The 17123-nt window shown below is 32.6% G+C and overlaps 2 protein-coding genes across 2 annotated transcripts; both read right to left on the reverse strand.

Annotated features, from left to right (window-relative positions):
- Positions 1 to 400: 400 nt before the first annotated feature.
- LOC149093351 (uncharacterized) lies at positions 401 to 2589 on the reverse strand. The gene is made up of 3 exons (XM_089269257.1): positions 2450 to 2589; positions 2254 to 2381; positions 401 to 2120 (listed from the first exon to the last, which is right to left on the reverse strand). Exons 1-3 carry the CDS (start codon positions 2453 to 2455, stop codon positions 1883 to 1885), a joined length of 372 nt encoding a protein of 123 aa, XP_089125383.1. The 5' UTR covers positions 2456 to 2589; the 3' UTR covers positions 401 to 1882.
- Positions 2590 to 9607: 7018 nt separating this feature from the next.
- Positions 9608 to 17118, reverse strand: LOC107369529 (disintegrin and metalloproteinase domain-containing protein 10). Its single transcript, XM_025162337.2, has 15 exons — positions 17023 to 17118; positions 16496 to 16941; positions 16092 to 16187; positions 14371 to 14471; positions 13892 to 14236; positions 12810 to 13517; positions 12478 to 12743; positions 12261 to 12389; positions 11978 to 12155; positions 11319 to 11478; positions 11116 to 11211; positions 10840 to 10921; positions 10644 to 10771; positions 10262 to 10511; positions 9608 to 10179 (listed from the first exon to the last, which is right to left on the reverse strand). Exons 2-15 carry the CDS (start codon positions 16600 to 16602, stop codon positions 9883 to 9885), a joined length of 2943 nt encoding a protein of 980 aa, XP_025018105.2. The 5' UTR covers positions 16603 to 16941; positions 17023 to 17118; the 3' UTR covers positions 9608 to 9882.
- Between the last annotated feature and the right edge of the window lie 5 nt (positions 17119 to 17123).

Below are 17123 nucleotides of genomic sequence, written 5' to 3' on the forward strand. Positions count from 1 at the left end.
GTTGTCACTGTCCACCATACCAGATTTAAAAGCGTTGGAAGAAAGTCGAGCCTCCTCTTCCTTCTCAGGTCCACTCAAAAATCCTCCTCTCTTACTCTGATAAAGACGTTGAGCAGAGTCGTAGGTAATTACTTTATGGCGACGTGTTCCATTGTCAAATTCAAATGAAACTATCTGGTCTTTAGATTTATAGTTGTGATTGAGGATCGTTGTTTCTCCGATGTTGAATATGTCGGATCTTTCAATGTTCAATTCATTAAACGTTTCATTAAACAAACCTTCATGAAAGTTCACTGTTGAAATATCGAATAAATCCATCATGGGCACAAGTTTCAAACAATTTTTCAAACTATTGATTTATCAAAGATAGACTTTTTAAACAAGAACGGGATACAACGTATACAATGAATTTATTTATTGAAAACGAGTTTATATTTGCTTTGCTTAGAGGAAGATGTTTATGAGAAACGCCTCAAATAATAGAAAGGGTTAAAATGTCTGTCGATAAAATAATTGCTTATAAAACATTAATCAACATCTACATTCAAGAATAGTTATTTTTAAGCTTTTTTAAGTTGTTATCCAAAATATCAAGTTGGTAAAAACAGGTATCTTGTCAAGTTCACAATAAAGAAATGGGTTCACAAATAATAAGATTACAAAAAAAGTTGAGTTGATGTGATAGTTCCAACATCCAGGTGAAAATGAACTTTTCAATTTTCGTTTAGTCTTTTATACCGCTGACAGAGTGAATATTTGACTCCTTTCATCAACTAGTTAGCAGTGGTTAGGAAATGAAGGGAGGATTCAATGGGAAACCAGACACTCACTTCTGGTTAGAGCTTGTTACTTTGTTGTTACATTTTGCAAGTGTTAAACCAGGAATGTACAATGTTGCCAAGTTTAACATGAAGAAGCAAACATTAAAATATAATAAAATTTTATTTTAGAGGGCGTAACGTGTAAGTATCTCATGTTGTTAAGAAAGTTCATTTCGTATCTAGTTCTCTTTCCGGCAGCATTCTTATCATTGACATCTTGATCTCCATCCGTTTCGAACGTAAGATACACTGCGAGTCATAAGTATAACAACACTTAATTTTTTGTGATAAGTTAAAATAAAAAAAATCTAGTGCTGTTATCCTTAAGACTCACAGTGTACTTTCAACTTTAACGCGTTACACCCTTTAACAGCAAAAGTGTTTCTTCAACTGACAATAATTTGACTGCAAGATACTCAATTTGAATGAATTTCAACCAATGTCAAAGACCAAATCAGTGCTACATTTGTCCCATCGATCTTCGTGAGTGCTAGTGTTTTTGGACACCATTGAATTAGTTTCTAGGATTCTCAACAAGTTTTCCACTTTCGTCTTCTTCAGCTCCAAATAAATTCATTTTGATCATCACCGCTAATAGGTTCATCAATGATTGCAACAATGATTATTGTATGGATACACAATGTACATTAATCTAGTTTACACCCTTCAATTTTATAATACAGCATTTCTCGATGACATTGTGAAAAGCCGACTAAACATTGATAGACATCTGACCAGTCTTTATTCCCTCTAGTCCCTGAATAGACAAGAAATTTTCTGCCAGTTCGCATTAATTCGTCAGCAAAATGTTCATTCTACTTGAATTTCAGCCAATTACACTTAAAGGCCAAATCAACATAAACTGTGTACCATTCATCTGCTCTATTCACGAAGTTGTCGGTGCGTGCCTTACCAGCTGCAAAAGGGTCAGAAGAAAGTCGCCCTCGCTCTTCCTCTTCAAGTCCACTCAACAATCCGCCTCTCTTACTCTGATAAAGATATTGAGCAGACGTAGGTTAGTACTCTAAGGCGACGTGTTGCATGTTCGAATTCTTAGGTACTTATCTGATTTTTAGTTTTATAGTTATGATGGAAGATTGGTGGATTTGTGGCCTCGATGTATAATAAATAACAAGGTTATGACAATGAGATCTGACATTGTGAGTGAAATAAGAATCAGTTGGTTGAATAAAGATGAAATATGTCGATGTTGAACAAAAACCGAAACAGCGGATGAAGCATATGATGATATCCACATGAGGCAAATCCAGAGGGGCAGTGTTCCGTTCAAATGATGATCTGAATAAAATTAATGAAAGTTTAGATTAATCTTTTTTCAAACTACTATTCATTAGTCACATGAATTTCATTTTTATAATAAAGCTGTTGTAGAAACAATTTTTGATAAATGTCCAAATTGTTTGCAACTTACTTGCAGGTAGCATCATCTCCAGGAAATCGACAGCACAATTCACACAGTTTAGTGTCGGGTTCATCAAATTTTCGTTTACATTGACATGATTCTAGTCCATAAGCAATACATATCGATCCAGTGCATTCCTAAGAAATAATTTAAAAGGACGATTGTTTATTTTCACAGTAGATTAAATAATTTTACTAGAACTTACCCCCATAAAACAGATTGATTCTTGGTTACAGACTTTTTTGTTTGTGACAAACTTTGATGGCGGACAACTCGGACCTTGGCCAGTGTTTCGCAGTTAAGGAATTTATGTGGAAAAAATGGAATATAAATTATCTAGATATATAACAATGGTTAAAAATGGCGACTAGTTTCCATAGCTCACTTTATAGTAATCGTCATAATCGACCTACTTTTAGATTAAGCTGGTTAAATAAAAGAGCACTTTATCTTTACTTGATCTCGTTCGCGTTCTTGTCTGCTGTTTGTTTTGATAACCAGGTAGGAACTTCAATAACCTTGTGACTTACACTAAACAAGAGTAAGTTACTCACTCAACAGGCTAGACAATGCATGTAACCAAAATACCATGTAATTGTATGATTGGGTTATGGGATTCTGGTTAAAAATAAGGTATCACTGGTAAAGTTTTGGACAATTTTTTGATAATGAAATGAGACAGTTAGACTAGACATAAAGGCGCCATTCAACCGTTGAAATAAAGATGTAACCTTTGACAACATAGATTGTCCTTGATACCTTAGTCACTGTCTCTTAAAACTTACGCAATATGCATGAAAAAAACTTCATAATCTCGTTAATCGCAGTTAAAAATCAAAAATGGATGCTTCCGTTGAATGACATTGATTATTAAGGGTGTATCCGGTCAATGAAATTTTAACCAAGATTCTCGGTTAATCTTGGTTAAAAAAATTAACTAACATCTGGTCAATTAACCCTGATTAGCTTTAATGCCATCTATTGATTTTAAAAATTAATTTTTTAATTAGATTGAAATATCGTCAGCTGATTTGATTCATTTTTTCATTTTCAATGCGCATGATGATTTAACCAAATCACCGGACACTTAAATTTCTTATCTTATCCTTTTCTTAACAACTTTAGTCTTTTATTCTAGATTAACCAACATTTTTTTCATGACCGGATACACCCTAAATGTTTGTATGTACGTAAGACATATTAAATGAGTTATTACGTTCTTCATTGAGTTTTCTGGTTTAGCTTTAAGTGTTTATTGAAAATTATAAGTTAAGTCATTGGGAACTACAATATCATCAGGGCCATTGAGTTGATGTCTGACCAACCAGTTTAAATAAAGTGTAAAGCTGGTCTCAACTCATTCGGCAAATAATTTTCAATTTTTTCGCAGTTGATCTCGGATGTCCATCAGGATCTTTGAATTGGTCTCTGACCATTGAGTTCCCTCTCTTGCAACGATCGGGCGATTCCCAGTAGACAATAATTCTTGAGCCAGGGCTTCATTTTGAGTGAATTTCAACGCATTGGCCTTGTAAGCAACATCAACTTTGTGGTCGTTCCATTTACCTATGTTATTTCTGAAGTCTTCATCAGGCACAAAACCATCTCTGGTAGGATTCCTAGAAACTCTCGCCGCTTCGGCCCATTCAGGTCCACTCAAAACTGCGGCCTTTTCACTTTTATAGTAGTTTTGAGCCGAGCCGTAGGCTTTATCTGTAGATATTTGGTTTGGAGATTGGTAGGCATAATCAAGAGGATGGCCAGCGTCAATGTATTCTGCCTCAGCATTATGGTCAATATCCAATGTCTTGTAGTTCTGATGCAATGAGTTTCGGGTCATGGAGAACGATGACTTACCAGGATTGCTCATTTTTAACTGTTTAAGTTGTTGTTCAAAATATTAAGTTGGTCAAAACAAGTATTTAGTCAGGTGCACAATAAATAAATAGGTTCACAAATCAATAAGATTACAAGAAAAGTTGAGTTGATGATGATAGTTCAAAAACCAAAGTGAAAATGAACCTTTCCCTTTCCGTTAAGCTCTTTTATGCGGCTGACAGAGTGAGAGATTGACTCCTTTCATCAACTAGTTAGCAGTGGTTATGAAATGGAGGGAAGATTTAATGGGTAAAGGTTAGCCTTGATGATGCAAAGGGAAACCAGACACTCACTCACTTCTGGTTAAAGCTAATCGTTGATTAAATTGACTTCAAAGTCGTCTGGTCTCTTTTACAGTCTCTAGTACAGTTGAGGCACCAAATTATTAACCAAACTCTTTACTTGAAAGACAGTTTAGCATATTTTCCTATGCAACAATAAACCATCAATCTAAATAACCAGAAAGTTTTTCCCCCAAACACAATGCTACAAAATACGGATTCTGCATTTTTTCCCCTACCCTGTTTAAACGGGAATTTCTCAGTAACCTGAATTCTGATTAACCTCTGACTATTTTTGGGATCTGTGGTTCAATCGTGCTTTCAGTCTGAGCAAAAATTTCCCGTAGAATCCTTTTCGTTTAGTTACAATTTTTGCACAAAAATTTGATGTTTTGTATATATTGTATAGACACTAAAATTTTATTATAATGTGTGTAACGTGTAAAAAGTTAAAAATATCTTATGTTGTCAAGAAAGTCCATTTCGTAGCTTCTTCTCTTTCCGGCAGCATTCTTATCATTGACATCTTGGTCTTCATTCGTTTCAAACGTAAGATACTTTCAACTTTAACGCGTTACGCCCTTTAGCAGCAAAAAGTGAATAAGTTTGTCTTCAGTTGACAATAATTTGACTGCAAGATACTCAATTTGAATGAATTTCAACCAGTGTTAAAGACCAAATCAGTGCTACTTTTGTTAGTGCTAGTGTTTTTGGACACCATTAAATTAGTTTCTAGGATTCTCAACAGGTTTTCCACTTTCGCCTTCTTCAGCTCCAAATAAATTCATTTTGATCATCACCGCTAATAGGTTCATCAACGATTGAAAGAATAATTATTGTCTCATTGCCAGATAATACAGAATGTAGAATGGATTGAGACATAATACCCGTATTATAATACTAATATTAATATTCATCTTCTATCAGTTTATTTATCAATTTGATTTGGGCACCTTCTCTTGTGGGTGAAATTGGAACCAGTTGGGTGAATGAAGATGAATTATGTCGATGTCGAGCAAAAACCGAAACAGCAGATGATATATCTAAACAATGCTTCAAATAATTCACTTCTCGGTAATTCATAATTACGTTGTTCGAATACCTTGACCAAAAGAAACTGTTGTTTATTATAACCATTGTTTATTTAACTAATGCTTGATGGAAGCTATAGACTCGTTGGACAGTAAGAAACGTCGCAATGTTGCTAAAGATCATTGATGGGTCAACATCACGACATTGTTGAAAGATGAATCCATAATAATTATTAATATAACAAGCTAGCCTAGACTTAGAGTCAGACAAATCAAAAAGCGTAACAAGGGAATGATAAGAAAGCTTCTATTTATTGATAGATATAAAATAAGACAATTTTTTAAGCTTACTATAATAAGTTGTTAAAACTGAAAGCCAAAAAGTGGTAGTTAAAGCACTTGTCGTGGTGATCTCCGTAAAATCTGCTTAACAAGAATCAGCGATAATTGGTTAGTTAAACTGGAAACTTTTCATTGATAATTCACTAGCTTTATTAATAAACTTTATCGAGCTTAAGTGTTACAAAAAAGTGTAAAATATTTAATTTGCGAAGTAACTAGCATCAGATTCAAGTAAATGGAGACCTTTAATCTTGTCGTTCAGCTCGTCGTCTTACTTCTTAGTAGATCTTCACGGATGATCATCAGGATCTTTGCCGTGATAACTGGCCAGTCTTTACCCCCTGTATCAGCACTTGGAAGGACAATAAATTTTCTTTCAGTTTCCAATAGTTTGTCAGCAAAATGTTTATTCTGCTTGAATTTCAGCCAATTACACTTAAAAGCCAAATCAATATCAATTGTGTACCATTCATCTGCTTTATTCACGAATTCATTTGTTGGCGCCTTACCTGATTTAAAAGGGTCGGAAGAAAGTCGAGCCTCCTCTTCCTTCTCAGGTCCACTCAAAAATCCGCGTCTCTTACTCATATAAAGATTTTGAGCAGAGTCGTAGGTAATCACTCTATGACAACGTGTTTCATTGTCAAATTCAAATGTAACTATCTGGTCTCTAGATTTATAGTTGTGATGAAAGATCGGTTGATATGTTTCTGCTATGTTTGATATATTAGATTTTTCGATGTTCAATTTACTAAACATTTCATTCAGCAAACCTTCATCAAAGTACACTGTTGAAATATTGAACGAGTCCATCATGGGCACAAGTTTTAAACAATTTCTTCAAATTATTGATTGATCAGAGATTGATGATGACTTTTTAAGTAAGAACAAAATACTTATAACGAAGCACAAATAAAATTAATTGCTTATGAAACATTCATCTGCACCACATTCAAAAATAGTTGAGTTGATGTTGATAGTCCAAAAACCAAAGTGAAAATATACTTTTCACTTTTCGTTTACTATTTTATGCCTCTGACAGAGTGAATATTTGACTCCTTTTTTCAACATGTTAGCAGTGGTTAGGAAATGAAGGGAGGTTTTAATGGCTAACGGTTAGCCTTGATGATGCGAAGGGAAACCAGACACTCACTTCTGGTTCAAGTTTGTTACTTTGTTGCTTCATATTACGAAGTTCATAATGCAAGTGTTAAACCAGGAATGTACCATGTTGCCAAGTTTAACGTGGGAAAGCAAACATCAAAAGTGCAATAAAATTTTAACAGCAAAAGTGAATTAGTTTGTCTTTATAATTCCACTGCGAGACACTCATTTTGAATTAATGGCAACCAATCTTAAAGGTCAAATCAGTGCTAGCTTATCCCATCGATCTTCGTTAGTACTAGTGTTTTCGGATGTTAATTAGTTTCTAGAGGATTCCCCTGCTTAATAGGTTAAAGTTTTGGTTGCAAAAATATTGATAAAATTATTCAATTTATTCAACAATTTGATAAAATCAACTGATTTTTTTCTGGTTAGTAACCAGTGGTTACACAACATGTTCAATGTACATTGACCTTGGGACAGAAAAAGAGTATCGTGAATGTATAATAAATAACAAGGTTATGGCGATGAGATCTGAGTGAAATGGGTATCAGTTGGGTGAAGATGAAATATGTCGATATCCAGCAAAAACAGAAACTGCGGATGAAGCAGATGATGATAAATCTAAACAATTTGCTTCAAATAATTCACTTTTCGGTAATAAATAATTAAGTCTCTCTAATATCTTGCCCAAAAAACTGCAAAAGCGATAAAATTAAAATTAAAACATTAATGAAATTAATATATTTGATATCATTTTACTACTAAAACACTAACCACTGTGCATTAAATATGAACACATCATGCATTGTTCATTTAACCAACGTTCGATGAATTATAATTATTACAAGGTAACCCAGGTTTAGAGTAAAGGTCAGGTACATGCAAAGGGATATTCAAACATCACACACCTTACACTCGAACTCGGTATTTCATCTATACCCATAATAACATTACAAACATAATGATTTAGTTAAAGCTGCGAACTGCAAAGTCATTTGATCAAAGTAAATTGATCTATTAGTTCTAATAGTTCACACCCTTCAATGTTAATAATCTAAGTTACTATCAAAAAGCGTAACCGAGCAGTTAAAGTACTCGTCGCGAAGGCTTCCGTAAAATCTACTCAACAAGAATCAGCAAAAATTTGTTAGTTAAACTGGAAACATTTCATTAATAATTCACTTGCTTTATTAGTAAACTTTATTTAACTTTAGTGTTGACAAAAAAGTGTAAAATTTTGTTTAATTTCAGTAAAACATTCACGTCAATGAAGATTACTAATCTTGTCGCTCAGCTTGTCGTCTTAGATCTTCACGGATGATCATCAGAATCTTTGCCGTGATAACTGGCCAGTCTTTACCCCCTGTATCAGCACTTGGAAGGACAATAAGTTTTCTTTCAGTTTCCAATAGTTTGTCAGCAAAATGTTTATTCTGCTTGAATTTCAGCCAATTACACTTAAAGGCCAAATCAACATCAATTGTGTACCAGTTACCCGCATTATTCGCGAAGTTGTCGGTGGGCGCGACACCAGCTTTAAAAGGGTCAGAAGAAAGTCGCACCTTCTCTTCCTTCTCAGGTCCATCCAATAATCCGCGTCTCTTACTCATATAAAGATATTGAGCAGATCTGTAGGCAAGTACTCTATGGTAATTTGTTTTATGGTCAAATTCATATGTAACTATCTGATCTTTAGATTTATAGTTGTGATGAAGGATCGATATCTCTGGGTCTACGGTGTATACTGAGCTTTCGATGTTCAATTTACTAAACATTTCATTCAGCAAACCTTCATCAAAGTGCACTGTTGAAATATCGAACAAGTCCATCATGGGCACAAGTTTTAAACAATTTCTTCAAATTATTGATTTATCAAAGATTCACTTTAAGTGTATAATTAAAATACAATGTATAAAATGAATTGTTTTAAATTGAAATGTATTTGTTGAAAACTTGTTTATTTATATTTGATTTGTTCAGTGAGAACAATGATTATCAGAAACGCCTTAAATAATAGAAAGGGTTATCTGTTGACAAAATAAAGTGATTATATTAATAAAACATTATCTACATACAATTTATCTGACAGTTTTTTACCATAGATCACAAATAGTATATAATCATGTAGAATGAATTTTTTTTTCGATTGAAATGATTATTATTTAGTTACTAAGGATAAAATTTTGGATAAATATCGATATTTTGTAAAATTTATTCAGCTAATATGATATAATGAAGTTATTTTTTCTGAGTACACTAAAACTTACACTACAAATGTAACTATCTGATCTTTGGTGGTATAGTAATGATTGAAGATCGGTTGATATGTTTCTCCGATGTTGAATATGTCGGATCTTTCGATGTTCAATTTACGTTTGGCCTTGTTGATGCAAAGGGAAACCAGACACTCACTCACTTCTGGTTAAAGTTTGTTACTTTGTTGTTACATTTTACAAGTGTTAAACCAGAAATGTACAATGTTGCCAAGTTTAATAGGAAGGAGCAAACATCAAAATTATAATAAAATTTTGACAGCAAAAGTGAATTAGTTTGTCTTAATTCGACTGCGAGATACTCATTCTGAATGAATTTCAACCAATGTTAAAGGCCAAATCGGCTTTACGCTTGTCCCATCGATCTTCGTTAGTACTAGTGTTTTCGGACGTTAATTAGTTTCTAGAGGATTCACCTGCCTATTAGGTTAAAGTTTTGGTTGCAAAAATATTGATAAAATTATTCAATTTATTCAACAATTTGATATAATCAACTGATTTTTTTCTGGTTACACAACATTTTCAATGTACATTAACCGTGAGACAGAAAAAGAGTATCGTTAATATAAATAACAAGGTTATGGCAATGAGATCTGAGTGAAATGAGAACCAGTTGGGTGGGCAGTTTGTCGATACAAAGTGCTAATAGATATTAATAATCATCTTATTTATAGTATTCTCTACTGTAAAGTGGAATACTTGTTAGATTTTGATAATGTAATTTCATCAAACCCAGCCATTTCCAGTTAAACCAAGAGGATGACAGTGAAATTCATTGTGATCATTTTGATGGTAACTCAGTTGGTGTCCAAAGGCTAAACTGGTTCTGACAAGGTTACCATGATTACGAACCATTGCTGGTCTGGAAGACGATGCAGAAGATGAGGATGAATTATGTCGATGTCGAGCAAAAACCGAAACAGCGGATGAAGCAGATGATGATATATCTAAACAATTTGCTTCAAATAATTCACTTTTCGGTAATTCATAATTACGTTTCTCGAATACCTTGACCAAAAGAAACTACAAAAACAAAAAAAATATTTAGAAAATGCAATGAAATAAATGTACAATTTGATAACAATTTAGAACGACAAAAACTCACAACAATTAGCAAAGCCATTATGCATAAAATAATAACACAAATCCATTGTTCGTTTAACCAACGCTTGAGGGAAGCCATAGACTCGTTAGAAAGTAAGAAACGTCGCAATGTTGCTAAAGGTCCTGATGGGTCAACTTCACGACATTGTTGAAAGATATCACAGTATCCATTATAATTATTACAAGGTGTACCAGGTTTAGAGTAAAGGTCAGGCACATCCAGAGGGGCAGTGTTCCATTCAAATGATGATCTGAATAAGATTAATGAGAGTTTAAGTTAATCTTCTTTCAAATTACTATTCATTAGTCACATGAATTTAATTTTATAATAAAGCTATTGTAGAAACAATTTTCGATAAATATCCAAATTGTTTGCAACTTACTTGCAGGTAGCATCATCTCCAGGAAATCGACAGCACAATTCACACAGTTTAGTGTCAGGTTCATCAAATTTTCGTTTACATTGGCATGATTCTAATCCATAAGCAATACATATCGATCCAGTGCACTCCTAAGAAATATTTTAAAAGGACGATTGTTTAATTTCACAGTAGATTCAATAATTTTACTATAACTTACCCCCATAAAACAGACTGATTCTTGGTTACAGACTGTTTTGTTAGGGACAAACGTTGATGGAGGACAACTCGGACCTTGACCAGTGTTTCTCAGTTAAGGAATTTATATTTTTGATCAAAATTATATAAATTGAACTGAGTTACACACTATAATGTCAATACTCACCTCAGTTAAAATGGATAGACATAAAAGCTATGAACTCAGTTCAAACATGCAAATGTATTCATGCAAATTAATTTTGAGAATAAATAATAAACATTTGTATGAAAAGGATATTTGCAATAGCTTGCTGTCCGGCAACCATTATCATCACGGCATTTATTACCAACTGTAAGGCGACAATCATGGGCACAACATGGACCCTGACTTGGACTGTAAACAGAGTTGATGAAAAACAAATTAGATTAATTATTATTTTCAGGATTGGATTGAAAATTTATCATGACGAATCTTTTCACCAATAAAAAAGTTAACATTACCTGCAAATAACATTTGGTCTAAGGCGACATGGAATCTCGTTTTTGGGTGGATTTGATTGCATTGGGAAACAACAGCTTTCTGTACAATCTTCAGCCCAGCCACAATCACATTCCTCCCCTGGTTCAACAACCTCATTACCACAGATAGATTCTTGAGGTTCTGTTGGGAATTGATAAGGAAATAAAAATAATAACAAGAACATGAATAAGAATAATAATCAGAAGTGAAAGAAAAAATAATGAAGCTAACCATAAATAAAATGTAAAACCCATAAATTTTGATACGATTTTTGGTTGTTACTATAAAAGAAAGGTTTTCATCAAAGTATTTACTTTGTTTGAGCAATAAATTTAACGATAAATAAAGCCTACTGCATTGTAATGGGGTTTAGATACTTTCTTGTTTTGCTTCTTTCGATTAAAATTTGTTAACCAAGCAAATAAAAATGGAATTAACAATCAATCAAAACGACTCAAACCTACTGGGATTAATATTGTCCAATCAACAAATAAAACAACGATTCGCAATGATTGTTTTCCATTACCTCTACAGTCTTATACACAGCTTTACTCTGTAGGTGCCTTAATTGTTTTACTATGGTTAACTAAGATCATCGCTGTCACCATGGAAAGATTACATTGGTTAAAGTGATTTTTACCTTGAAAACAGCCTTTTGAACTTCTTGCTTTAGTATTAAGAACAGCATTGATACTTTTCAGACTACAAGGAGAGAAATGATTGTTGTTGCGTTTGTCTCCAGAAGTTGCTCGAGCAAACATGATATAATTGCCATCTTCTCCTCCAGGAGTACAACTTCCTTCATTTTCAGGATCATGCTAATGAAAAGGTTAAAAGAATTAGGAAAGAAAAGGTTAATTTGAATAAATTGATGAAACAAAATTAATTCATTTCATTGTATTATAAAAGATTAATGTAATTACCGGTGATCCAAAGTTGTGTCCAATTTCATGGGCTAATGTTACATGGCTTACTATGGGTGGAACATGTTTGCCATAATTGAGAAGTGTAACTATTCCAGTATTAAGACTTTTCAGGCTTCCTCGATAATGCTGAGTAAAAGAAAATGAAAAAATTAATGATTGGTAAATTATAATGACATGGGTATTAAAAATGGTTGAAGAATGATAATTAACTTACTCCATTTTTTTCACAAACTCCACCAGCATTTTTAAGATCACCAGTCCAAGCAAGACCCAAGGTTCCACCTTCAAAATCTCTATATGTAAACATGTAAGCTAAACAAAAAGCATCATAATCTTCTTCGGAGAAAAGTTCCAGATATTTTTCAACTCCATAGGTTCCTTTATAACGATAAACTGGATCTTTAAGGGCTTCAGTAGTGTGAACTTTTATTCTTTTTATTAGAAAGGAAATATTATCTGATTTGCCATCCTGATTAAAATCTGCCAGAGAATATTGAAAAAGATTAGATCACGAATAACTAAATAATAATTAGATTAATTTTTTACCTGTTGATCGATAAATATTGTTAACTTTTTGTACATGACGGGTCATTGTTTCAATACAGGCTTCTTCACTTCCCAATTTTTCATAAAATAAATGATCGGCTTGTAGATATAGCATACAAGTTGTCTTTTTAGGATCAATAACAAAATGTCTTTCAGGTCTTTCCTCAGGCCAATGAGCTCTTTGAACAGCACGTATCCCGTAGGCTTCTGTATCACCTTCATAATTGAGGGAATCAAAATCACGCCAATATGTTTGTTTGAGCTTTAAATTAGATGGAGATGAAGATGATGGGAGTGAAGATGGTGATGACTGGTCCACTGATGAAGGTGAGGAACTGTGAGAATTTCCAATATCACGTCGTAGACGATTATAGTTAGTTTGATTCGATGTTTCTTCAAGTTTTGTGTAATTTGAACTATCACCAACATCAAGAGTAATAGATTTCAAAACGGAAGGTAAACAAGAGTTTCCTGGAAGAGGCAATGAAGACGAGGATGGAAATGAAGTTGAATTGAAACATTTGGATGAGTTAAAGGTTAATAATAATGCATCCGGAACTCGGTAGATAATGGTGTGGAATTGGCTGGAATTGAGATTCGAGTAACGCGAAGCTGGCTCAATGTAAAATTCCTCTGCTTTTGTACGGATGAATCCATCAAAGAGGCCATCATTGGTGATTACTCCTTCCACATGAGAATCATTTACATCTATTTAAGGGCAAAATAAAATAATTGATTTATGTCAATCAATAAATTACAAATTGTATTTACAAACAACACATTAACTGTAAACAAATGCACACTAATTGATGAAGCAATTCTCGCTTGCAGATCGATAGTCATGTCATCTGGTTGATTAAAACGCAAACTTTTTAATTAACACACAAGATTAACATAAAACATCCAATCAAAAGCAGAGACACTTTTTCATCAACAAATTAATCCACATGTTTACGCTAATCTTAAGCCTTTACATCCAAGAATTGATTACTTAAATATTAGTCAAATGTTTACGGTTCACAATTTAACAAAGATTCATTTTAGTTACTCGATGGTTGGTTAATTATTAAATTGTAACTTACCACTGAGAGCTCCGATTAAGGCATTTGAAGTATCATAATGAAATTTACCTCTTCTCGTTGATTCAAATAATGTTTCAGGCGAGAATAGAGTATTATCAAGAGTTAATTTTAGATCAAATAGGCGATTATAAGCAGTAAAATTTATCAAAATATAATTCTCTGTTGATTGTGAATGTGATTGACTCCAAATAGAGTTAAAAAAACTATCCATTGATCCAAGATTATCCTTAATCACATTTGTTGGTGCTGATCTTTTTGATCGATGGCTTCTACGTTGTTCGAGTAAATAATCACGATCGTAAGAAACAGGTTCATATGGAAGGATAAATTCATTTGATTCAACAGCTAATAACAAAATAAGAACAAGAGTCAAGTGTCATCAAGAATGCTACAGATATTCAATTTATACAATGTATTTCATTACATTACACTGTAAACATTACACAATTCAGTTAATTTAAAATAATTAAATTACATACGATAACATTGATCATCAATTTCCTTGAATCCATCACAGCAAACATTAATAGTTATCTTTTTGGTTTCCCATTTTGTTTTGACAACCTTTTGATATGAAGTCCTGGTAAAGGAACAGGAAAAATTAAATTAACACAAATAAAAGTAACAATTGATTACCTTTTTATATCTCTGATTTGTACAATTTAAATATTCATTATTGCAAATTTAACTAGCTGAACAATTTACACGCAATATCAACATTTAATGGTATGAAATTTGGATCATGCAACATTATCTGATTAAAAGGTGAAGTCGAGTTGATTTAATTAGATTGATCATACATTTGTAATCAACTAGTCACAATTGATTTGCTTATTTGTAATTTACTTTCTCGGATTTAATGTCTTTTTTCACTAATAGATTCAGAATGGGTTACATTATCAACCAAACCTCGGTTAATTCACATTGATTTACAATTCAAAGCTGTCTAATGATATTTACTCAAAGCATAACAATTAGCTATTGTTGCTTATTGTTGATCAATTGTTTCATTTCGGGGATAAAATGCACCAGTTCTGGGAAAACTAATCATATTCAGGTGAATAACAATGATCTAGACAATGGACAGACTTTAGGTATTACAGTTGATGGTAACAAGAAAATTGGTTCAACAAGAAATATCAATAAATAAAACTGATTGTTCATTTGATATATCAATATTAAAATATCAAGATGTATCTAATAACAATCCAAATCTATCAAATTGCCAATTTACTATTTACATTGAATATGAAGCCATTCAATCAATAAAGAGAAAATTGAATTTAAGCAAAAATCTTTATTACATTCACCAATTTTTATTAAACTGTCGAGATGCTTTTGAAAAAGATAATTGCTGCAAATAATTAAAATGTAATTTGATATTGAAGGATTGATCTAAATTACAATCTCTTACAGCAGTACGATGTTAAATTCATTGATTGATTGAAGGTTGTCATATTACACTTTTAATGCTTTCAGACTTTGGATCCATTAAAGTGAAAACCGTTTTTTGTAAAAGTGAAAAGGTTGTAATGTTAATGAAATATTAATTGTTAACCAAAGGTCAGTGAAAATTATAATGGACAAACAACAGAAATAACTAGACAGATAATAAATGGTTTGCAGGGGTTTGGGTCATTCAAGGTTTCACAATAATTATAATGATGGATAATGTTGACACCATTGGTGCGAACAGAAATCAAAACATTGAACCAGACAATCCTATGAATAAATCTGGTTGTTTGTTGATTTATATAGCTATGTTGATAACTAACCAGGTGAAGGTAGTTTTGGAGACTGGTGAAAAGGTGAGATGGAGTGAAAGTTGAAAGTTAAAAGGTAAACAAAGTGAAAGGAGTAAAATTGGGTTACAATTGAAAAAAAGGAGTAAAAATAACAGAAAGGGGAAACAAAAATTTATAATTCACATAGCAACAGTGAATCAACCAATAATACTTTACACATTCTCATACATTGTATACACATTTTATTGATAAAATGGAGTCTATATATTCTTAGAATTCATCACCAAATTCTCAGCATTTAAAGGCCAACAACATTGTACACAAAGTCACTGGTAACAAAACACAATAACATGGGTAATGAATAGGAACTATAGCTTCTGATTTAAGTTAACCTTTAGCTGTTATAAAATCAGAAATATATAATAATTGTTTAAATTACAACGGATTTAGCTTACCTATTTTGAAGACAGATTGGAGGAAATTGTAAACACCAAGTGTAAGATTGTTGATCTATCTGGATGGTACTTGATATGTTAACAGGTTGATTGATACTGTACAATATGAAAGAACAATTTGATCATTAAATGAGTTTATGAACATAACCATAGTTTAACTATTATAATAATTAAACGAGAGATGGCTCAAAATGATTAGACAAACGAGGAAATCTAAACCTAAATTGATTATGGAGTGTTTAGGTTGAAAGATGATTTCATTTGCAAGAGATCTCTTTTTGATCAACCAGAGATAGGAATGGTGTTGTTTCTGGTTTTTGGGTAAGTTAAATGGGTGATGAAGCTGTTAATTCAATTTAAATAATAGGAAATATTAATGAAAGCAAAAATTAATGAATACTTACTCCTTCGTCTTTGAACAAACATGAGGACCTTGAAGACATACGACAAGAAAATTTCGTACAAATAATAATAGCAGTTGTCTTGTACAAAAACATTTGAAGTAATCCATTTAATTGTTACACATGAAGACAATACAGAATTGTAAAGGATGATCACTTAAACCAATAAAAACCCAAATCTGGTAATCGGTTTACCTTGTGAATAATGATTTTTTGTTGCGTTTAACGGTCAATATCAATTGAAACAATTGTGTGATTGTCACTGTTTCATTGTTTAACCAAACATACATTAATTTTGGAAGTCACTTGGTTAAGAATCAAACATATGGTTAACATTGTTTTGGCTTTTACACTAATTTGGATACATTTGAATACTCATAAAATCTTATAAGATGATAAACATATCTATGAATGTAAATATCTCGTTTTTGAACACTCAAAACATAGATCTGGTAAAGAGGAAGATGAAGATGACAAGATTGAAAGTCTATTGGTATGCTTGTACATTTAACATTGCTCAGTTAACTTACCCTTTCTTTACTCACTTTGTGTTCCCATTTATAAGAGAAAGAGGAATAAAAAAATATATTCACACCAAATTATCATCTCTTTCCATCACCAATCAATACAA

The sequence above is a fragment of the Tetranychus urticae genome, chromosome 3 (genome assembly GCF_039701765.1).
Source record: "Tetranychus urticae isolate SD_2017Ah chromosome 3, NJAU_TeUrti_SD_1.0, whole genome shotgun sequence".
Taxonomy (NCBI): domain Eukaryota; kingdom Metazoa; phylum Arthropoda; class Arachnida; order Trombidiformes; family Tetranychidae; genus Tetranychus; species Tetranychus urticae.

Bases quoted from the DNA above. Each gene is read 5' to 3' on its own strand.
- LOC107369529 (XM_025162337.2), bottom strand. From the start codon at position 16,602: ATGGATTACTTCAAATGTTTTTGTACAAGACAACTGCTATTATTATTT. The intron at 12,156-12,260 runs GTAATTACATTA...CCTTTTCATTAG, and splicing joins GACACAACTTTGGATCACCG to CATGATCCTGAAAATGAAGG. The intron at 10,512-10,643 runs GTAAGTTGCAAA...AATCTTATTCAG, and splicing joins GGAGATGATGCTACCTGCAA to ATCATCATTTGAATGGAACA.
- LOC149093351 (XM_089269257.1), bottom strand. The intron at 2,121-2,253 runs GTAAGTTGCAAA...AATTTTATTCAG, and splicing joins GGAGATGATGCTACCTGCAA to ATCATCATTTGAACGGAACA.